The sequence below is a fragment of the Carassius auratus genome, chromosome 14 (assembly GCF_003368295.1).
Source record: "Carassius auratus strain Wakin chromosome 14, ASM336829v1, whole genome shotgun sequence".
Lineage (NCBI taxonomy): Eukaryota > Metazoa > Chordata > Actinopteri > Cypriniformes > Cyprinidae > Carassius > Carassius auratus.
The window spans coordinates 32853627-32878611 of record NC_039256.1 but is presented as its reverse complement, the minus strand read 5'-3'; the positions used below and the strand labels follow the sequence as shown (position 1 = coordinate 32878611).

Sequence of the window (24985 nt, the reverse complement as noted above, 5' to 3'; positions counted from 1 at the left end):
GAAGTATAAACAAATACCATTCCGACATCCTATTGGTTTGTACGCAATCCATCGCACCTGCACGACACAAATCACATCACACTCCAGCCAGGACATAGCCAGTTTTGGGTTTGTTTATCAAAAAATATATTTCTTAAAAAAGAATGGTTGGGTATGGAACCGGTATCCAATCGCCTCAGAGTCAGTCCTCTTAAATTTCATATGAGACCGGCATCAGACCGGTTTCCTCCCCGTCTTTCAGCGCACTCTTCAACCCGCAGACCCAACTATGGAAGGCCAAAAGGGTCAAATTCACGTGAATTTTAACGCGTCAACAACACAAAAAAATCAAATTATAAAAAAAAAATACTCCAAATACACACATGCTGCAATACTCTCATGGTTTTACCTTTATAAGTTCATGAAACATGCTCTGATTGTGAAAAATGGCATATTATTATTTACAGCCGATTCTCAAGATTGAAATGAGTCCAAAATCAAAACAATCCATAACGAACTTTCATATTTAAATAATACCTAAACCCATGAATCAGTTGGAGAGCTCTATTAAACATTTGACAGAATGGATCAAGAAGTAGCAACATGAATAGAGAGTCCATACAACATAATCAAATTTGCACAAATATGTGTTTTAATCAGAAAACAGCCATAACCACATTGAGGTAAAACATAAAAAATATAAGGATACAAAAACACAACATCAAGCCTTGGACTGGAGAGCGTGAGAAAGTCCGCCTGACCACCAAACAGCAAGACCAGCAGAGACCAAGCCCCAATCTCCTTCCCTCCAGAGGGTAAGAAAGCCAGCATCTTATAGGCAGCATGGTTAATCACAATCAATTTTCCACACCTGCATCACAGCACTTAACCTAAAGACACAAAAAGTGTTACCTCGAGACACCTGCTGGACAAAATAAAATACTACAGCCCCTTGGATCGTCGCAGTAGATTCAGACTATAACTTTTGACTCTCCTTGCTATATTCGTGGAGTTATGATTTGTTATTTTTGTGTATGGCACTCAGAAAGCAACAGTATTTAAATAGTATACTTCGGCCAAGAGTCAAGAGCTAAAAAAAAGTCCTGTTTAATTACAAAATACTTTTATAACTTTTATAAACTTTATACTATCTATAATTGTAACTATAATTGTAATTAATATTTATAAAAAATAAATATTTCATAAAACTGCAATTTAAATATAATATTTATATAGGCTATACAAAAAAAGACAAAATAATAAGGCTGAATAAGCTGATCTATAGCATGTTAAATGATGGTTGCCTGTCTGTGAATGGTACACCCCTCTAAGCTCGCAGAAGTGGATTGACCCAAGTCCACAGCAGCCAATGACATTGACCTGTTCAAACTGATTTTTAATGCATACTTCAGGTGTATTTCACGTGTATTTCACGTGTACGTGAAATACACGTTAAATACGCGCTGATTTTTAACACGTGTGGTGTATTTGAGATAATGTGTCTATATGCATGATGAGCAGTCATTGGTTCCGATGCCTGGGAAGAGGGTATTTAAATCACGTGATGTGATTTGCACGTGTGAAATGTGATGTAATCAATATGTGATCTGAACACCAGTAAAGTATGTTTTGATAGCATTTGGTGGCTGGCCTCATGAATATATAACATAATTGGCGACGAGGATAAAGTGTGAGAAGACATGGCGCAAATCGGAAGATTGGATGAGTATAAACCGGAAAATGAGTCCTGGTCTGCATATATTGAACGAGCAGAATTGTTCATGATTGCAAATGATGTGGATGATACGAAGCAAGTAGCGACTTTGCTTAGTGCTGTGGGAGCGTCCACATATGGATTACTACGGAATCTGGTTCAGCCTGTGAAGCCAAAGGAAAAAACGTTTGAAGAAATTGTGAACATTCTGAAGGCCCATTTTGAACCAAAGCCGTTAATAATAGCTGAGCGTTTCCGATTTCAGCGCTGTGTTCAAAAGCCCCATGAAACTGTGTCCCAGTATGTTGCTGAACTGAAACAATGTGCATCTAAATGTGATTTTGGTGCAAGTTTGGATGAGGCTCTACGTGATCGTTTTGTCAGCGGAATCCGAAGTGAAGCATGTCAACGAAGATTGCTTTCGGAAGACACACTCACTTTTGCACGGGCATTTGAAGTTGCTCACAGTATGGAAACCGCAGATCGAGATACGCAACAGCTGAGGAAAACAGAGGATTCAGCGACAACAGTGCATAAGGTAAATGCAAAGACTGTTTATAACCAGAGACAATGCTATCGTTGTAAAGGGAAAAATCATAATGCAAAGGAGTGTTATTTTAAAAACTCTAAATGTCACAATTGTGGAGTGATTGGGCACATAAAGAGAGCTTGCAAAGTTAAAATGAAGTCACATCCTAACAGTAAATATGCTGAACAACAGAACAAGCACAAAGTAACAGCTTATATGCATGCTGAAGAGCCGGAGCTGGAAATGTTTTCCATGTTAAGTGATACTGAGAAACAGTCTTTCCGAGTAAATTTTACTGTGAATCAGCAGGATTTATTGATGGAGATTGATACAGGAGCGGCTGTAAGCATCATTTCACAACAAGAGTATAGACGATCGTTTGCCCATTTGCCACTGGAGGGAGCTAGAGTCAAGTTAAAGACCTACACCAGTGAATGCATTCTAGTGTTGGGTCAATTCACAGCTACTGTACAATATGAGGATCAAGTGAATGAGTTACCACTGATCGTAGTCAAAGGGAATGGTCCAAACCTGTGTGGGAGAAACTGGCTTCAGGAGGTAAAACTGAATTGGAAGATAATTCGACATGTGAGTAAGCAGCCTGGGTCCATTCAAGAAGTGCTGGACAAATATAGTGAAGTCTTTAAGGATGAGCTGGGCACTTTAAAGGACATTAAAGCCACTATTTCAGTGAAACCAGATGTGCCACCCAAGTTTTTTAAAAGTCGTCCTCTTCCTTTTGCTATGAAAGAGCGGGTGGAGAAGGAAATTGATAGACTGGAAAAAGCGAATGTTATATCCCCAGTAAAATACAGCGAGTGGGCTGCTCCAGTTGTTCCTGTTATAAAAAAAGATTCCACAATTCGCTTATGCGGAGACTACAAAGTCACTGTTAATCAAGCTGCCAACACTGAAGTGTATCCCTTGCCACGGATCGAGGAAGTGTTAGCCACTTTGAGTGGAGGGAAGTTGTTTTCCAAGATTGACTTGGCACAAGCATATCAACAAGTCGTGCTGGATAATGATTCTAAGAAGTATACGACAATTAACACTCACAAGGGATTATATGTGTATAATCGTCTTGCTTTTGGCATCAGTTCAGCCCCTTCCATTTTTCAACGAATAATGGAAAATTTGATGAAAGATCTGAAAGTGATTGTGTATTTGGATGATTTGTTGATCACAGGTAAAGATGAGCAAGAACATCTAACAAACATTTGCAAGGTCTTACAGCGTCTTCAAGAATCAGGCTTAAGAGTAAAGAAATGTAAATGTGAGTGGGGACAAACACGGATTGAGTACCTGGGTCATGTGATCGATGAAAAAGGGGTGTATCCGACAAAAGACAAGGTAAAAGCTATTCAAGATGCGCCAGCACCATCAAATGTGAAGGAACTACGAGCTTTTTTAGGTTTGGTAAATTATTATGGACGCTTTGTACCACAGCAGAGCACAGTGTTGGCACCACTATATAGACTGTTGAAAGAACAAACTGCTTGGTGCTGGGGGAAAAAGGAACAAGGTGCTTTTAGTAGATGTAAAGAATTGCTCACCAGTGACAAAGTGCTAGTATATTATGATCCACAACTGCCTTTGACTTTAGCATGTGATGCTTCCGCTTCTGGAATTGGTGCGGTGCTTCAGCACATCATGCCAAATGGTGACGAGCATCCCATTGCATATGCTTCACGTACTTTGTCCCCTGCTGAAAAGAAATATTCACAGATTGAGAAGGAAGCTTTGAGTGTGATCTATGGAGTTAAAAAATTCCATCAGTATCTTTGGGGAAGATTTTTTAATTTGATAACTGATCATAGACCATTAGTGACTCTGTTTGGTGAACATAAGCATTTCCCAATGATGGCTGCCGCTCGCATTCAGCGGTGGGCGATAATTTTGTCGGCATATGATTATCATATCATGTATCGCAAGGCAGAAGATCATGGAAATGCAGATGGCTTGTCACGAATTCCATTACCTGAAATTACTGATGTAGGAACAGAAGCCATTTCAGCAAATATCAACACACTTTTGACAAACCATCTTCAAGAAGCTCCTCTAAATGCAGCACAGATTGCCAGAATGACAAGAACAGATCAAGAACTTTCTAAAGTGTTTCGTTATGTCATGGAAGGTTGGCCAATTGAAGTGTCAGATGATTTGAAAGTATTCTACGTGAAAAGAGATGAACTGTCAGTAGAGCAGGGATGTCTGCTATGGGGCACACGAGTGATTGTACCATTCAAATTTCGAAAATCAGTGTTACAGGAAATTCACTCAGGACACCCTGGCATTGTTAAAATGAAAGCTCTGACTCGTAAATACGTGTGGTGGCCTAAAATTGATACGGATATAGAAAGAGTTTGCAAGGAGTGTCAAATCTGTCAACAAGAACAAATAATGCCAAGTCACGTCCCTCTTCATCCTTGGGAATTCCCGGGTGAGTGTTGGAAAAGGTTGCATGTGGATTTTGCTGGTCCGTTCTTGAACAACATGTTTATGATCATTGTTGATGCTCATTCTAAATGGTTGGAAGTTTTTCGTATGTCACAGATTACTTCTCAAGCTACTATTACCAGATTGAAGAGATTGTTTTCTGCATATGGATTACCTGAGCAAATCGTGACTGATAATGCAACTACTTTTACTTCTGATGAATTCCAAAGATTTGTGAAGCAGAATGGTATTATGCATACCAGAAGTGCACCAAAACACCCAGCAACAAATGGTTTGGCAGAAAGATATGTCCAGACGTTCAAGAGGGGTATGAAGAAATTGACTAGTGAACAAATGTGCATTGATGATAGACTATCTTTATTTTTATTGCGCTATCGCACAACTCCTAATTGTACCACAGGTCAGTCACCATCTGATTTATTTTTAAAGAGACACATCCGCACCAGGCTGGACTTCCTGAAACCAAACATTCATGAGACGGTTCGCAGAAAACAGTATTTGCAGAAAAATCAACATGACTATCGGGCAAGAGAGAGATCCTTTGCTGTGGATGATTCTGTTTTCCTGCGAAGTACGGTGGGAGGAGATCCGAAGTGGTTATCTGGAGTGATTACACAACAGACAGGACCTGTTTCGTACAAGGTATGTGATCCAGCATCGGATGCTGTGTATAGACGGCATGGTGATCAATTGAGACCACGCACTTTGTCCTCAGAGATTTCAATGCTACCAAATGAAAAGGAGACTGCTCAATCTGCTGAATCTAATGATCAAGCTCAAAATGCTGAACTCAATGATCAAGATTCTGGATGTGCTGGAATTCCAGGTACTTTTGACTCTGAGGTACCTCTTGAACTAATAGAACCCCTGATTCCAAGTCCAGGGGGTCTACGTCGCTCTAAACGAACTATTAAATTACCACAGCGTTTTAGAAATTGAGAATTTGAACACATGTGGTGCTTTTGAACTGATAATGTGGTGTATGATTTTAATGGGGGAGGAAATGTGGTGTATTTGAGATAATGTGTCTATATGCATGATGAGCAGTCATTGGTTCCGATGCCTGGGAAGAGGGTATTTAAATCACGTGATGTGATTTGCACGTGTGAAATGTGATGTAATCAATATGTGATCTGAACACCAGTAAAGTATGTTTTGATAGCATTTGGTGGCTGGCCTCATGAATATATAACACACGCATTTAATGCATTCAATACACGTTAAATACGTGTTGTTTAAGCGTGAAATACACGTTAAATACGCGCTGATTTTTAACACTCATTTAATGGATTCAATACACGTTAAATACGTGTTGTTTACGCGTGAAATACACGTATTTTACGTGTTGTTGACGCGTTAAAATTCACGTGAATTTGACCCTTTTGACCCTTTTGCGGAGCAGCGCATGCACTCAAACACAAAAAGATGACGCGTTAGTATTTTCACTTAAAAGAATGGTGTTCGGCCAGTTATTTATATATTTTGCTGTAGTGTGTCAGTATAAAATGTCAGTTTACATTTCCAAACATTCATTTTGCCATTGTCAGACTGCTTGTGCATTAAAAATCGCACTAGATTATTATTAAAATTAATGGCAAACTAATTCCTACTGACACACTACAGCAAAATACATAAATAGCTGGCTTCAAACCCTTTTTTGTGGTGAAAATAATAATGTGCCCAAAGAATGAGCATACAGTAATTCACAGGACTGATTAAAGACAGGGAGAGTGAGCACTCATCTTAACTAAATATCAGAAAGATTGACAGAGATACAGTAGAAACATTATGTGTGGTTTTGTATTAAATAATGACCCAGATTGTGAAATACATTTATTAGCCTTACATTAAGGGAAGCACAACTTGGGAAATGAGAGCATCCATGGTAAAAGCTATGGATCAGTGTTAATTTTGACACGAAATTTTAATTTAGTTTTAGTCTTAGTCTTTTGACTATAATTCTTTTTCGTTTTAGTCAAGTTTTAGTCATCTGATTTGTTTTAATTTTAGTCTTATTTTAGTCGACTAAAATTGCTTGGTATTTTAGTCGACTAAAATAAGACTAGAGAGTCACGTGACGTGCTCATGAACCTAGTCGCACTTGAGTAGAGTCCCATACGTTTGGCCCCTTTTTGCTGATTTTTTCCTTTTATTTTAAGCTTATTTCATTAACAACACTTTTCTTAAATGTCTGGCAATCGGAAGCAGCAAGATATGTCTCCGTCGGCTTCTCCGATTAAGAAGAAATGTAAACCACCGGCACCGACCACAGATGATATGGTGGATAAGATGGCGAATACTGTTGCGCACTTTGAGGAGATTCTAAGATCTGAGTTGTCAGCGATGCGGAACGAGTTCGCTTCTCACATGTCAGCTGTTCAATCGCTATGCTCCAAAATGGATCTTCTTACAGGGGAGATGAGAGAACAAAAGAAAGTTGTCGCGGATCACGATAGGCGAGTAGCAGCGCTCGAGCAACAGGTTGTTGATTTACAGGATCGCAACAGGCGCTGCAATCTGCGTCTGGTTGGATTACCTGAAGGGTCCGAAAAGGACGACCCTTTGGGCTTTTTGAAGAGATCGCTGCCGACGTGGCTCCCGTCTCTGACAGGCAAAGAGATTGAAGTGGAACGAGCGCATCGCGTGTACAAGGCTCTCCTCAGATCGCGCTAAACCACGGGTTTTTATCTTTAAATTGTTGCGGTATACGGATAGGGAGCTCATTTTGCGAGCCGCCAGACTTCATGTCCCGGTGAAAACATCCGACGGAGCAACGCTGTCTTTCTTTCCAGATTTTTCGCCGGCCACCGCAAAAAGAAGAAGTGCATTCGCGCCAGTAAGAAAGGAAATGAGAGAGGCAGGCATCCAGAATTTTCTTCTCTATCCTGCAACGCTGAAGGTCATTCTCAATCAGGGTGAACCTAAATTGTTATATTCCCCAGAAGAAGCAAGAGTGTTTTTCAGATCTCATTCATCCTCCAATTCTCACTGAACTCCAGCTGGGCGCTTGCTATCTAATCGGAGAATCGATGCTCTTAGGCGACCGTGTCTTTCACTGTTTACTCTAATATTTACTTCTGAACTTATAGTTACTATATAGTTTCATTGAACATACAGTATCGCTTACTGATCACGGTGGTATAATATTTATGTTCGTTGTATTTCTTCTTGCTTGTTTCAATTAATTAATTTATTTATGTTTATTTTTTATTTTTATTTATTATTATTATTTTATGTATTTATTTATTTTTATTTACTTATTTATTTATATTTTTATTATTCTTATTCTTATTATTATTTTTTATTATTTTTTTCACTAAAGATACTATCTAGTCAAAATGTGACTTTGGGGCCAATGTTGGTGCTTCTGTAATGTGCAGGTTTTTGTTGACGCCACGGATCATATTAAGGGGTGCTGGCAGATCAAGGTTCGTTCTTAGTTTGGTCTGCCATAGTTCATGGAAATATGTTAATATATTTTTGAAAACTGATGGGAAGGGTGGGGATGGGGGGTGGTTTGATGGTAGACTCAACTGGTTTTGTTTTCAAATTTGTATGTTGTCTTATTTTGTAGTAATGCTGTTTGATACCTATGACTGACCTTAATATTCTAAGTTGTAATATTAATGGCCTAAATGGCCCACACAAACGTACAGGTTTTCTGGATTTTTTGCGAAGGAGAAAGATTGATATAGTGTTAGTTCAAGAATCCCATTTGAAAGAGGAGGATGTACACAGGTGTAATAATAAGTTTTATGAAGTGGTATCTCATTCATCTTCGGATGCTAAAACCAAGGGTGTTCTAATATTGGTGCGGAGGACGTTAAATATTACTATTTTAGATAAAGGTTGTGATCCAGACGGTAGAATAACACACATAAAAACAATAGTGGAGAATAGGAATATTGTTTTTATTTCAGTTTATGCCCCTTGTACTCCTGAACCTACTTTTTTCTCTGTTTTGTCTTCCTATCTTTTAAAATTTTCAGATTTTGAAATTGTATTAGGTGCAGACACCAATTCTGTAATGTCGCATATCCTAGATAGATCTGGGCCAAAGGAATCACACTCTCAAGCCTTGTGTTCTGACAAACTTAGGCAATGTGTAACCTCGTCTTCATTGGTGGATACTTGGCGTTTACTAAATCCTTCTGCTAAGTCTTTCACTTTCTTTTCTGCTACTCATAAATCCTATTCACGAATTGACTATATTTTCATTTCTACTTCTTTATCTTCAGCTGTTTGTGATGCCGATATCTGTTCCTTATCTTTGTCTGATCATGATGGAAATTTGTGCAGATTATCTTTGATCCCTCGACCGTCTCGTGCGACTAGATGGCGATTTAACCCTAAATTGTTACAAGATGAAAACTTCTGTAGTCAATTCAGAAATGATTTTGCTGAGTTTATTGAAATTAATCAAGGCTCAGTGGATGATCCACGAACACTTTGGAATGCAGTTAAAGGATTTATAAGGAATAACTCAATTTCATATGCCTCTTTCCTTCAGAAAAACAGACATAAAAAGATAGTTGAATTGGAATCACAGCTCCAGTATCTGACTAGAGACAATCAGCGTTGTTTCTCAGACAATACACTCAGCAAAATCATGGCGGTTAGATCCGAGCTTAATTCATTACTGCGATCCAGGGCAGAATTCCTGATTCAAAGATGCAGGCAGAATTATTATTTTCAAGGAAGTAGACCTAGCCACCTTTTAGCTTTAAGAATACGTAACAGTGAAAAATTTGCTAATATTTCAGCAGTGAAATCCCAATCTGGGCACATTGTGACAGATCCAAAAGACATTAATATTTCTTTTCATTCTTTCTACTCTAACCTCTATACTTCTTCTGCTGTTGGTAACCCTGACACTTTTGCATCTTTTCTGTCCAACCTTGATTTACCTAGGCTGTCAGATTCAGACTCCGATTACCTGGCTGAACCGATTACTCTTCAAGAGCTGGAGTCAGCAATTCGATCTATGAACAAGGGGAAATCCCCAGGTTTAGATGGTATTCCTGTCGAATTGTATATTACTTTTTGGTCAGATTTAGGCCCCCTCATGTTAGATATGATAAATTTTTCAGTTACTCAAGGTTCATTTCACCCGTCTATTAATATAGCTGTGATTTCTCTCTTGTTAAAAAAAGATAAGGATCCGACTTCCTGTTCTAGTTACCGACCTCTCTCTTTGATAGGGACTGATGTTAAATTATATGCCAAGGTACTATCTCGTCGTTTAGAGAAATATATGAACAGACTAGTTCACCATGATCAAACAGGGTTCATTAAATCTCGCTCAGCATCAGATAATTTACGCAGGTTATATCATATTATTAATTCAACTAATAGTTCGTCCTCCCCTTGTGCAGTATTATCTCTAGATGCAATGAAAGCTTTTGACCAGCTAGAATGGAACTATTTATGGGCGGTTCTACAGCATCTGGGTCTAGGATCAAGTTTCATAAACATGATAAAAGTTCTGTACGCCAATCCAGCAGCCTCTGTTCTCACAGGTTCTGTCTGCTCTAACCCATTCTTTATACATCGAGCTACTCGTCAGGGTTGCCCGCTTTCTCCTCTTTTATTCGCCTTATCTTTGGAACCCTTAGCACAAGCGGTCCGACTATCTGAAACTATTTCTCCCATAAGTATAAGGAATACTCATCATCATATTTCTTTATTCGCTGATGATATCTTATTGTTTCTGGAAAAGCCGTCACATTCTATTCCCCATGTATTGAATTTATTTGACCATTTTGGATCTCTCTCTGGGTTTAAAATTAATTGGAGTAAGTCATGTCTACTTCCCCTCAATTCTAAATTTGATCCCATTTCCCTTTCTGTATCTATTCCAGTAGTTCAAAACTTTAAGTACCTGGGGATAGATATTTTTCCTTCCCTGCAAGAAATTATTTTAAAAAACTATAGTAGTATTCTAGGCAAAATATCCTCAGATTTAGAAAATTGGTCTCGTCTTCTTACTTCTTTTCAGGCTCGTATATCGGTGATTAAAATGAATGTTCTCCCACGTATTAATTTCTTCTCTTCTATGATTCCTCTTGCTCCACCAGTTGGTTACTGGAACAAACTTGATGCATGTGTTTCACGGTATATATGGGATGGGAAACGTCCTCGTATTAAACTGACTACTCTACAACGAAGTAGATTACATGGAGGTCTTTCTTTCCCTAATTTTAGATTGTATGCCCAAGCCTTTTCCCTCCGCCCTTTATCAGTTTGGTTTGACCCTGATGCTTCTGTATCTTGGAGAGCAATTGAGGAATCTATTGTCTATCCATATAAATTGAAGGATCTTGTTTTTTCTGGGGTTCCGCTTAGGCGGTGTAAATCTAGGTTTGGTCCCCTTGTAACCCATCTCTTTTCTACATGGAGGGATGTTGAAAGACGTTTACAATTAGTTGAAATTTGGCATAAGCATACTCCAATTTTTCACAATAATAATCTTTTGTCAGGCAACACTCCATTCCATTGTCCGCAATGGACTCATCACAAAGTAAATACTCTGGGAGATATTTATGATGATAGTGGTTTACAATCCTTCCAGAATCTCAAAACTCAATATAATCTGCCAGGCACTTCCTTTTTTATGTATTTGCGCATTAGGTCAGCCCTGCGGGCATATGGGGTGCCCTGGAACTCTCAATTGCCTATTCACCCTTTGCGCAAACTAATCCTTCCCTCTGAGGAATCTCCATCCTCTGCTTCAGTCATCTATCTTTTTCTTCTTGAGCATTCTTACAAACCTCTATCTATTACAACTGTTTGGGCTAAGGATCTTAATGAGGATGTGCAGGTTTTATTCTCAGATCAGATATGGGGTATGTTTAAACTGTCTTCTAAAAACCCAAACCACCAAATTATTCATTGGAAATTGCTGCATAGGGTTTACTTGACCCCACTGAAACGTTATCATATGAATCTGTCATCTTCTCCTAAGTGTGTTCTCTGTCCGCAAGGACTTTTAGGCACATTTTTGCATTTTTTTTGGGAGTGCCCCTCTCTCTCTCCTTTTTGGATTCAGCTCTCACAGGACCTTTCTTATTTGTTGGGTACTGAGATATGTTTGTCTCCACGTCATTTTTTCATGAATGATTTTTGGGACCTCACCTTATCTGTCCAACAAAGATGTTTACTGTTAGCTGCTCTCACTGCAGCAAAAAAGTTGCTAGTCAATCGTTGGAATCCTCCTCACACAATGGACAGAAGAACCTGGGCGGTTTATTTGTTAGACATTATATCAATGGAACTCTCAACTTCTCGTATACATGGATCTAATGTGAAAACTGTTAATTTATGGCATTCATCTTTTAATGTCGTATCATCTTTTCTAAAATCTTTGTAAGAATTATTTTATTATATTTTATGTATTAATATTACTTAATTTATTTATATTATTGTTTATTTTACTTTATGTATTTATTTATTATTTTTCTTCTCTACTCTTTAGTCTACCAGGGGGTGGGATGGGTTGGGATGGGTTCTACATTTGCTCAGTTGCTTTTTGTTTTCTGCTGTTGTAAACAAAAGAAAATTCAATAAACAGTTGTTAACAAAAAAATAAAATAAAATAAGACTAAAATCAATAACAGATTTACTAGACAATTTTTTACAGCTGGTATAGGAAACAAACTTAACCAAAATATATAAAACACAAATTCAACTTTATTTCAACACAACTGTGTCTTTATTTCGATTCAAAAGCTTTTATGCAGCAACAAACACGGTCATGATAATGTAAACAATAACTAGCTGCCAATTGACCATCAATAAAAGAAAAATAAAGTTAGGTCCAGGACCTTAAAGCTTACAGCTGAGCTGAACAAGGAGTGCATACATTTAAAGTAAATATTTAATAAGTTGGCAGCTAGGTGGATAAAAAAAGTAACAAGATTTTATAAGGTATTCATTTGTCTAGCAATATTGTATGTTTTAAATACTACAATATTGCTAGATTTGTATGTATAATGATAGGATGTAAACATTCATGTTTCACATGACTAATATAGAAATATTTGTGATATTGTCAACAAGTAGAACATTATAAAATATACTAAACATTAGTATTAATCAAATGTATTTATCATGATATTACGTATTAGTATTGTGCTCTCATCTAACTTGAAGAAAGGGCTATTTTACAGTACTTTTCAGTTCGTAATATTTAATGCTACAACATCTACGCACTGCAGTCTTCCAATTTTGCTTAGCTCAATAAACAAAAGAACATCGTTGTGAAATTACATTTGAGAAAATGTCCAGGTGGCTCGCTGTAAATGTCTTTTCAAATTGGTTGTGTTGCCACGAATGAGCGCTCCGCGTGCTTTACACTTCGTTTTGTTTTGTTCGTCGTCAAACGTGAAGTGAGCTGTGGACATTTTGTCGCTCTTTTAGACATCACCTCTTCGAATGCCGTCTTCCCGGGAGCTCATTTAAAAACCGAAAACCTCGCTTCACGTCTCAATAAGTCAGGCTCGGATTGGTTCTCTTCTCTCATGCAGTCTGTTCTGTTTTGCCGGTTCTTTTGCTCATTCCTCGCATCTCTCCCGTCTGCTGATTTGATTTTCGTCACAGTCTATTTTCGTCTCGTCCTTTATTCGTTGACGATAATGTCAATCAATTTAGTCATAGTTTTAGTCTCCATCAGTGCCTTCTATTTTAGTTTTCGTTTCGTTTTCGTCCGCAAAAATATATTCGTGACGAAAATAATGACGAAAATATTTAGTCAACGAAATTAACACTGCTATGGATTTATTTTAATATTTGTAATGTTCTTTAATATTATCCATAGTTTTTTTTTGTAGTTCTTTTTTTTTTTAAAGTATCGGTTCAGGTACCTTTTAGGCGCTGGTACCGTTTTAAAAGTATCGAAAAGGCACTGGACCCTACTTAAAAGTTATTATTTCTCACTACTGGCTCATTCACCAAATGGGTGTTTCTCTTCCTCCTCCACAAATTAAGCTACTGTAGGTAGTTCGGTAGCGAGACGTTTGAATAAATTAGCGTTTGCGATTGACAATGTTGTGATAGGCTTTACCAATTTTGTAACTCGTTACCCCCCCACACTGAACATAGCAGACGTATGTACCGAATACAAGAAGCTATCATTCAAGAAGGTATCAGCATTATGAGTTATTTTTCATTTTTAGTTTTTGATTAATCACTTGGATTAATCATTCATTTTGACATCATTAATGTTTATTGTATATAGACAACCACACAAGAGTAATTGTTACTAAGCCTGCACCCATGTTCTTGTCCATTGCCCTCGAGATTCCTGCAGCTAAGCTTGGATGTACATTTACATTCCATTACAGGTTATTGATGACATGCCTCTGAAGTTTGACTTTTTGCACCATAACAATAATTATAGACAACTAGTCATCATATCTCTAGCTCTTTAATGTATCTGCATTGTACTAAAGTGCGTTCATTTTCAATGGGTATATATGTGCCTGAAACAGGTAGCCTAGTGCATCCCAAAGTTTTCAACATAAAACATTTTAATGTAACATTATAGTCATTATGGCCTATGGCCTTTAGAAAAATGTTTTTTGAGGCGGTGGGGTAATGCACAATAGGCCCCTGCAGTGCGGCCTAAGCTTTTGTTCTTAATGGCATTTTTTTGTCCTTACATTACTTTTACTTTTATACTTTAAGTAGTTTTTTAAACCAGTACTTTTAAACTTTTACTTGAGTAAAAAGCTTGAGTTGATACTTCAACTTCTACAAAAGTCTTTTTAAACCTTGGTATCTATACTTCTACTTGAGTAATGAATGCCAGTACTTTTGACACCAGTGCTCATCAGCGCATCAGAGACCTGCACACTGCGATAAAAGACTCACTCGCATTTCAGGACAGCTGACAGAACTGTCACATGACTTGACTAATCCGGTCATTGTTGCATTGTCACAAAAATGTATAATAATTTGCACACCTTTTTAAGAATTGTAAGCCATTTGGTACTCACGTGCTCCAAAGGCTGTATCATGTGCCCATACAGTCACATCAAAAGCTTGTGCGTATAAAGCTGACTTGCGAGTATTATATAAGAGTTATTTTGCATAGTTTGTTGAGTTTAAGCAACCAAATACAAACAATATGATGTCTGATGGGTGTTGACAAATAAAACAATTTCATGGCACACTCAAGAATAGGGGGAACAAATCAATAATTAAACAACATTGTGTCGTCAGTGTTTGTGTTGTATCAGACACTTGCAATTAACATCAGGCTATATGAAAAACAACCTCAAATGGAGTTAACAAGGTCTTTGGTCGGCGAATGAGGAGATCTGTGTTTTGTTTTACAAGCTCCTTTAAATACATATCATTGGTTAAATATTTCTAAAACCCTGTGATTTAAAATATTAATAATGAATTATAATAGAGATATGAATTTTGGATAGATTTTCACGGCACATATACTGAAACGCCGCCCCTGGAGGAGGGGGATCAGCCAAAATGAGGTGCCGAATATGATTTCAGAGGTACCGGATCCGGATCCGGCTTGTTCCAGCACATATTAAGCCCTGATTGTTACACCCCTGCTATTCTCTTAAAGTTTGCTGTCAAACAAAACACACTTTCTTTGTTCTGAGTGACATCTGCTGGAGGAAACAAGAGTTACTGCTGAACTTATTTGCTAATAATCTTTTGATTTCTGTCTGGATTTATTGTTTTTATACATTTTATACGTTTTCTTATGCTTTAATTGATGTGTGTTTTCTGTTGGATAAAATGTTAACTGACTATGTTAAAATATAAAAATTCTATGAGTGACTTTTGACAGCAAATACTTTTTCATTTCAAATTGTTTTATTTTCACGTTTAACTAAAAAAAAAAAAAAAAAAAAAAAAACGAACTCAGCAATGACTCCATTTACAATATCTAAAGAAAGGCATGTTTAGCAATATTCTATGATGCAAATATTTTGTGAAGAACAATGCATGAATGTGGTTATATGTGTTAAAAGTCAGCAGCAAATTCAAGAAAAATCTAACCACAGACAGCTAAACAAGAGACACTACAAGACTGAGAAACAGATGAAGAGCTTCAAACAGATAAAACATCTAAACAGACCTGTAAATGAAAGAAAGAAATCAACCATTATGGAAATAAAGTTAAAGAGCAAGAGCAGAAATATGAAATAAACACACTGTATGACATCTGATAGATCTGATTCAGAGAAATCAGTCTGGATGAACAGGGATGAAATAAAAAAATATTCTAGTTTAAAGACAAATAAAATGAGCAAAAAAACAAAAACAACAACAAAATACTAATGTCCAGAACATAAATTTCCGAACTAAAACTGTAGAAAATCTTATTTTCTTTTACATATTTTCTGGTTTTAATTCATCTCTTGGTTTTATATGATAAGATCTGCTGTTGTCAGCTGAAAGCTGGATTGATGTGAGAATCTGTGAGATTATGAAGTTATTTCTCATAGATGTGATGATCTGCTGCTGCTCTCATCAATCTTCTGCTGTGTGTTCATGTCCTTCTCTATATCTTCTCATCCTCACTTTCTGATCTTCCTGTTTCTTTCCTAAACACATCACCATCATCATCTTCACACTCTTAATATGTGCATATCAAATCCATAATGAAGATGATAAATGTCTCTCACCTGATGTGTGTCTCATGTAGATGTGAAAAGCTCCTAACAGACCGAACAGAACCATCAGTTCCAGACTCCGGACCACAACACACACCACAGACACTGAACAACAAGAATTAGACACAAAACAAAACCCATCTTCATGTTTCCAGGAGTGTGTTTGTTAAACTCGTACCACATTCTGATGTCTGTGTGCTGCTGGTCACTGCAGAGGTCACACTAGAGGTCACAGCTGCAGTAGTTTCTTCTGAAATAAAACATCAGCACAGAATCAGCTGCTTTCTTTTTGAAACACATTCAATAACAGTTCACTGTGGAGATCGAGCTGAAACAAACTAATGATGATTTTCAAGAATTAAGAGCCCAATTAAGAGACTTGCATTATTAGTTGCTCTGGTTTCTATATGTACAGTATCTGGACATGCATATATTAAAATCTCACCAGGACAGGGTTTGAGTCTAATGGTCTTCTGTGCGTGACTGACGTGGTTCTTCACGCTGCAGCTGATGTCTCCATCAGTTCCTTCATCCAGATCAATGCTGCTGTTTCCATCCATCAGTGGATCTCCATTCAGAGTCCAGCTGTAGAGGAGCTGATCCCCCTCAGAGGAGCAGAACACCCTCATCACCCCACTGGAGGAGCAGATGATTGACACTTCCACTGAGCCAATAGGAGCTGGAGGGAGGGACACATCACAGTCACATGAATATTTCTTGATATTATGTAAATGAGTCAGTCAAGACATTTCTAAACTAAGTTTATATCTGATATGATAGTGTAAGTCAGTCATGTGACAACAATGAAGCAAATAACTGTCTGAAATGCTTTCACATGTCATTTTTAAAAGCAGTATGCAGTACACAGTTAGCAACTCGCTGGCATTTCATTCTTAAAATAGTCTCAGACTCAGTGCAAAGAAAGAGAAGATGCTGTTGACTGAATACTTCAAGATATTTAATAACGAACTGCAATAAAAACCTTCCAGAGATTCATCTGATTTATTTGCATGAGAGAGAGATCTTTGGAGAACATGAGATTGTAATGAGTCTGATGAGAGAGTTTCTGTACCTTCAACAATCACTTGAAGATCTCGAGATGTTTCTGTGCCGTCTGAGTGAGTGAGTTTTAATCTGTAATTCCCTGAATCTGTTCTGATCACACGGTTTATTATCAGAGACCCATTAATGACTGTCACTTCAGGTCTGTTGTTATAAAGATCACATTCAGTCTTCCTCATCCTGCCATACTTTACTCTACAAACTGAACCATCTGCTGTGTTGTTTATTCTCTTTATTATCTTCAGATCATATTCACTAGCGTCCTGCACCATCATCAGATTGAGTTTGTGTCCCAGAGCTGTGTAACAGGGATCAGACTGATCAAAACTGCAGTTTAACTCCAGACCTGAAGAACAAAACACACAAAAATGTTCCAACATTTTAGGACATCATGAATTAAAATCAGACACAATTTACACAAACATTGACAGAATTAAAGTTAATCTGAAGAAACCCATCAAACAGACTCTTGATCTGATCTCAGTTCATCTCAATAATGCTCATTGTCAGAACCATTTCATCTCTACTTTAAACTTTTACATGCAGGCGTCCAGTGAGGGTCATTCTTGTGTAATCAGTTACATAATACAGACGGAGACTTCCCTCAGATAACAGGAGAGAAGCTGCACACGGTTACACTGGGATATATATGATAGTAGATATTTGTTCAGGTGAAGGATGGAAGTGTGGATTTATTCACTGTTTGTTTGGAAACATAAATCTACAACTGTGAACATTTTAACCTTCAGTTAATAATAACCCAATAGTGTGTGTCCATAATCCATTAACAAACACAGTCCAGCATCCCTCGGCTAATTTAAGTCGTAGACTTACAATCATCTTCACAATAAACAGATTTGTATCATTTGTGTGTCTTCTGACTTGAAGAGACATTTACATGCAGGAAAATCACACGCATACACTGTGATACTCTGAAAAACAAAGGCAGGGAGATGCTGAGGAGAAGAATTGTTGAATAAAATTATTTTTGCACATAAAAGTATTCTTGTAGCTTAGTAAAGTTATGGTTGAACTGACGTCACATGGACTGTTTTAACGATGTCCTTACTGTGTTTCTTGACTTAATTGTGGTAATTACATTGCTGTCTAAGAGGGACAGAGAGCTCTCGGATTTCATCAAAATAGCTTTATTTGCATTTTGAAGATGAACATGATCCTGTCACTGCACAGATTTAACTCAAATTCCACAAAATATCTGTTATAATGAAACATTTACTTTAAAAATGTCAGTTGAACACTGGAATGTCAACTCGTCTTTGTGCTCTCATTCATCTTAATTTTATTCAAATGAGACTGATGCTTTCTCAGTCTGCATATTTTTATTTTCTAAACCACTTTATTACACTTAAATTAATAGATGTGTACTTTCTGTTGGATAATATCATGTATGAATTTAGTAGAAATGGCATAGGCCTACTACATTTTAATATTTTTGAAAAGGTGACCGTCCCAGTGACAGCTTTTGTACCTTTTTTTCTGAGAGTATATAGAGGCATGTTGTCAGCAAAATAAATAAGAGGAAGGAAAAAGTTAGTGAACTTTTAGCAGCGATAAAGCTGAACCATGTGATGATGTGTGGAAACAAGAATTATAGTGCAGTCATTAGATATAAAATGCTGCTTTAGTTTCCAAGCTTCTTCAGAGTTAAAGTATTATGTTTGATCAGTCAGTGAATGCTATTTCTATATTTCCTGGTAAATAATCAGCTGTTATACTTTACAGAAGGAGATTTCTGATAATTCAGACTAATGCACTTTATTTCTGAATTACCAGCACAAACTTTCAAAGACATTTTTATTGCTACATCATTATGGGGTCTTTAACAAAAACATTCAACTCTTTAACTATAAGTCTTGCAGTTAATTGAATATTACAGGTTTTTATTTCAGAGATTGATGTGATTGATCAGCATCATAAGAGTCTGATGTGAAAGTGACTCACATGCAGCAGTTTGCAGCAGCATCAGTCCAAAGATGAGCATCATTTCTCTAAAGTCCAGTTTCAGAAGAACTCAATCCCAGCAGAAGAGTGTGACGCTGCTTCGGCCACACGATCAACTCTCGCTCTGACAGAAGAGACGACTGTGCAAACAATATAGCTACTTATTAAACCACTGACAGTTTCTTTGAAAAAAGAGGAAGTTGAGATCATTATTGAAACAGTTTGGGGTTTAAGATCTTGCACAGGAACACACAAATAACTAACGCATACATGTGCTTGTCTGCCTTTGTGTGTAATAATGTTTCATTTATCAATGTATCTTAATTAGCGTTCACCAAAAAATAAAAACTCAAAAGTAGTTTCTTTCTTGCATCCTTTACTGTATGTATGTTTTGATCTGTTGGGAGTCAAATGAGGGAAATTCAAAAGAACTGAACTGTTCAATATTAAATAATTAAATTGACACGACAAATCTTTACATTGTTATTGTAAACCATTATGCAGGTCCTTCTCTCTTTATCTGTTTGTAGTGTTTGACTCAGTTCTAGTCAGTTCACATGTGAATGAAGAGAGGATTGTGATCTTCTGTTGACTGGAGCAGAGACTCATGGGACTCGATGAGTTTGTAGCTGCTCAGAGCTGCTGATGTAGAGAGCGCCACCTGCAGGAGAAAACTACAACTACAGCTGCACTCTTTCACAGCCATCTGATCTCATTTCATTCAGAACAACAGGATTGAAATGAGATTAATCTGATTTATCTGAACTTAATTTTTCATTAAAGGTACATTAATGATGTTTTTTTTTTTTTTGTTAATATTAAAATTAACAAATTACTCAATCCATTAAACTTAACAGATTAATATTTAATTCATCTCAGTACATTAAAGCGTCATGTTTTTGCTCTTTTATTTTTATTCTTATTTTCTCGATTCACTACACTACTCCTGATAATAACCCATATATTTAGATTATTCGGGTCGGATTTTGCTGGAAATACAATGTTGACCTCATTTACCTCAAGAACAGTGACTGTCATCAAACTACTCCACATGAGACACAGTTTTGTTTTGACCACATAGTTTTATAACAGAGGTCATGTTTAACTTCAAATAAACTTTTAAAACTCAATTCAGGAATAACATAATTCTAAACTGTATGAACTTAAAGTTTGCGATCAAACACTCTTTCTTTGTTCTGAGTGACATCTGCAGGAGGAAACAAGAGTTATAGATTAAATTATTTGGTAAAAAATGGATTTTTGTCTGGATTTATTGTTTTTTTTTTATGTGTTTTTTATGTTTAAAATCATTGATGTGTGCTTTCTGTTGGATAAAATATTAATTAAGTGTTAAATATAAAAACGCTTGAATGTTTCTTTTCAAAGTGCTTTATTTTCACATAAAAAAATAATTTACATTGTCTAAATAAAGGCATGTTTAGCAATGTTCTGATTAAAATATATTGGGAAGAATAATGCATGAATGTGGTTTTATATATATATGAAGACACATAATAATATAAGCATTAAAACTATTACAAAAGACAAATGTCCAGAAAATAATCTTCATAACCATAACTGTAGAAAATCTGGTTTAATTCATATCTCCTGGTCTTAATAAAACTCTTGGTTTTATATGATAAGATCTGCTGTTGGCAGCTGAAAGCTGGATTGATGTGAGACTCTGTGAGATTATGAAGTTATTTCTCATAGATGTGATGATCTGCTGCTGCTCTCACCAATCTTCTGCTGTGTGTTCATGTCCTTCTCTAAATCTTCTCATCCTCACTTTCTGATCTTCCTGTTTCTTTCCTAAACACATCACATCATCATCATCATCATCTTCACACTCTTAATATCTGCATGTCAAATCCATAATGATGATGATAAATTTCTCTCACCTGATGTGTGTCTCATGTAGATGTGAAAAGCTCCTAACAGACCGAACAGAACCATCAGCTGAAGACACCAGACCACAACAAACACCACAGACACTGATATGATAGCTGGACTCACTGAATTAAATATGTTAGTGATGAGACAACAATACAGCAATTTTTTTTTTTTAAATGCATTCACATTACTTTTTAAAATAGTATATAGTAAGCAACATGGTGGTATTTCATTTTGAAAATAGTCTTAGTACATGGAAAGTGCATATTAATTAGATTAAATTCTTGCAGACTTTCAATAATGAGCTGCGATAAAAACCTTTGGAGAACATGAGATTGTAATGAGTCTGATGAGAGAGTTTCTGTACCTTCAACAATCACTTGAAGATCTCGAGATGTTTCTGTGCCGTCTGAGTGAGAGAGTGTTAATCTGTAATTCCCTGAATCTGTTCTGATCACACGGTTTATTATCAGAGTCCCATTAGTGACTGTCACTTCAGGTCTGTTATTATAAAGATCACATTCAGTCTTCCTCATCCTGCCATTCTTTACTCTACAAACTAGATCATCTGCTGTGTTGTAGTTTATTCTCTTTATTATCGTCAGATCATATTTACTAGCGTCCTGCACCATCATCAGATTGAGTTTGTGTCCCAGAGCTGTGTAACAGGGATCTAATTGACCAAAACTGCAGAACTGATCCAGACCTGAAGAAAACACAAACACGCATGCACACACACACACACACACACACACACACACACACACACACACACACACGAATGTACTGAAACCTACAGACATCATAAACTTAAATCAGGCACAAATTACAGATTTACAGAAGAACTGCATCAAACAGGCTCTTATTCTGATCTCACAGATCTCATCTCTGTTCATCTTCATCATAAACACAGATGCTCTCCTCCTTTCTCTTGAGTAACTGTCATTTGTGTGTCTCCAGAATACTCCAGGATACTGAACTTAATCATATTACTGGACAGTTTTAGTGTAATACAAAATAACTGTTCAAATAAAACATTTAAACATTAATTTCAATTTAAAATGTCTGGTTAACATCGGAATGTAAACTAGTCTGTATGGTCTTATTCATCTTAATGGTAACTTTATTCAAATTAATATATCATACTTTCAAAATCTACATAGTTTTTTTCCCCCTCTAAATCTCTTTATGGATGTTAACATGAGATGTTTTTCTTAAAGTCAGAATTTGCCTTTATCCTAAACTTTCTGTTGAATCCCATTACACCGTCACATTTCTCTTTTAATTAATAATGTTTTGATATTTCTCATATCATATTTAATGGAAAAACGTAAAATAAATAAATAAATAAATAAAAATATTTTTACAAAAAACTAAAACTTTTCAGCTCAGTGTACACAGAGAGACACACTTCCTCTCACAGACTGTAGACTAATGTATGTGATATTCCACTAACGCCTGTTTCACACTCAACGTGAAAGCAGCACATGAGCATAACTAGCTGTCAATATTCTAGAATAGTTTTTTTCGCTGCTGTAAAGCCACAAAATAGCATTCTCCTATGTGTTACTTTAAAATTCAAGATGGTGTCATCATTTAACAAACATAAACAAGGATCTGGAACTATGGTAGTCCTGAGTATTTTACCCATAATGTCACATACATGAATCCATAACGTGTTAACTTTCGCACATTCCCAAAACATATGCAAAACTGTCCTAACAGAAGAACTCGGACATAAAGTACAATTAGGGGTTGAAAGTAAACCCATTCTATAACGTTTGTAGGGAGTGGCATACGATCTATGAATTACTTTAAAGTTGATCAATTGATGACTTAAATTCTGAGATGTGTTATTTATATTTGACCAAATCCTGTGCCAGTCTGGTTGAGAACCTGTTTTATTGAGCTCCCTGTCCCAAATCCCCTCAATGGGAAGTGTTTTACTAAGTGAATTTATGAGTGCATTGTATATCTTGATAACCCATCCCCGAGCGCACTGGCTGTAGTTAAACCAGCCTGATAGAAAATGAGAGTCTATTTGAGCATCACACTTAACACCACAAGCCATCAATGATGAACGTAATCTTAAATAAAGGAAAAATGATGTCAAACCTCTGCTGTAATTGCTGGAAGGAGAGAAGGCCATTATCATCATATATATTCCCTAAAGTGTTAATCCCCCTAGACGTCCAAGGAATAAATATAAAGGGTTTTCCTGCCGTTAAAATGAGTGGGTTGTTCCAAAGCGGAGATAATGTATGATATTGTGGATATTGTGGATATTGTATGATAAAGATCCTGCATAAAAATCTGTGGGGTACTGCTAGTGCTTCCTCTATTACCCTCCAGGGCACCATGGAGTTCTCATCCACCCAGTTACGTAATGCTCGAACTTGAAAAGCCAAATGATAAAATTTTAAGTTTGGGAGTGCCAGTCCACTTTCTAACTTAGGGCGTTGTAATGTGGTCGATTTAATTCTGGCCCTTTTGCCACTCCACAGAAACTTTGAGATCATGGATTGTGCTTGATCCAAAAATTTTGAAGGGGGAGAGGCTGGAATCATGAAGAACAAAAAGTTGAACCGGGGCAATATATTCATTTTAACAATGGAGATCCTCCCTTGTAACGAAACAGGTAGAATACTCCATCGTTGCATATCCCCTTTAACCTTCTGGAGCATGTTTGTATAGTTATTATTCACAGTTTGGGAGAGAGTTGTGTATATGTCAACACCAAGGTATCGCATGCTGTTGTTAATAGGAATGTGTTAATAGGAGTGTTATAGAGTGTTTGAATCATGGAAATTAATTAAGGCCCAAATCCAAACTGTCTAAGAACCGCCCACAAGAATGGCCATTGCACCCTGTCGAAGGCCTTCTCAGCGTCTAACGACAGAGCTGCACAATCAACTGGAAAGGTTTGTGCTATATCTACAATTTGCAGGAGCCTGCGAATGTTATCAGCAGCAATCCTTCCCCTCATGAAGCCGGTTTGGTCGAAATTAATTAGTTTGTTAATTACTCCATCAACCCGTCTAGCTAACACTTTGGCATACATTTTAACATCACCACAAATTAAGGAAATGGGTCTATAACTTGAACATTCAAGTGGATCTTGCCCACTTTTTAACAAAAGTGTAATTATAGCAGTCTTCTGATCTCTATGAAATGTGTTATTTTTTATTTTTTTTTGCAAATTGTATCGACTCTAGAGCCAACTCTAGAGCCCGCACTGTTGCTTGAAGAGAGTCGAGTCGAGACTGGTCTATCATGTTATGCACAGCTTCATTTGCTTGTTTAATTTGAGCTTGTAGATCAGCCAATTGAGGTACTACCACACTATCCATCGCTGCTTTTACAGCTGCCAAAATAGAAGCATCAAACTTTTCTTAGTGTTCTGCTAATGCTAACCGAACAGCTTTCAGTATAGTACAATCAAGGTCTGTCGAAGCCATCACAGTCTCTTTCGATTTTTTCTTTTCTGGCGAGTTTACCAACTCCCGTTTGCGTACAACTCTATTGGCCGACATTTGATACTCAAATTGTAGTGAAATCGTCGAGGTCTTAGTTGAAATATATAGTTTAAAGAAGGTTTTGAGGAAGAGCTCGAGAGACTAGGTCTGCATCGCTGGGAAAGGTCACGTGACTCCCCATCTCTGAACACATGTGGACAAAAAAATTGGCAGAGATGTCCTTGTGTTATCCTGTGGGTGGTGCATTAATGTTGCAAAATATTAAATA

The 24985-nt window shown here is 37.0% G+C and overlaps 1 protein-coding gene and 1 long non-coding RNA gene across 2 annotated transcripts in view; both read right to left on the bottom strand.

Moving 5' to 3' along the window:
• The window catches only part of LOC113114358 (uncharacterized), a 215847-nt gene that overhangs the window by 98754 nt on the left and 92108 nt on the right, over positions 1 to 24985 (bottom strand). Inside the window, exons 10-11 of the mRNA XM_026281269.1 lie at positions 17397 to 17732; positions 16770 to 17003 (exon numbers count right to left, since the gene is read on the bottom strand). Of these exons, the coding sequence (XP_026137054.1) occupies positions 16770 to 17003; positions 17397 to 17732 (570 nt within the window). The remainder of the gene's footprint in view (positions 1 to 16769; positions 17004 to 17396; positions 17733 to 24985) is intronic.
• Positions 21127 to 21917, bottom strand: LOC113114438 (uncharacterized). Its single transcript, XR_003293723.1, has 3 exons — positions 21609 to 21917; positions 21250 to 21307; positions 21127 to 21160 (listed from the first exon to the last, which is right to left on the bottom strand). It is a non-coding gene; the product is annotated as an uncharacterized LOC113114438 (long non-coding RNA).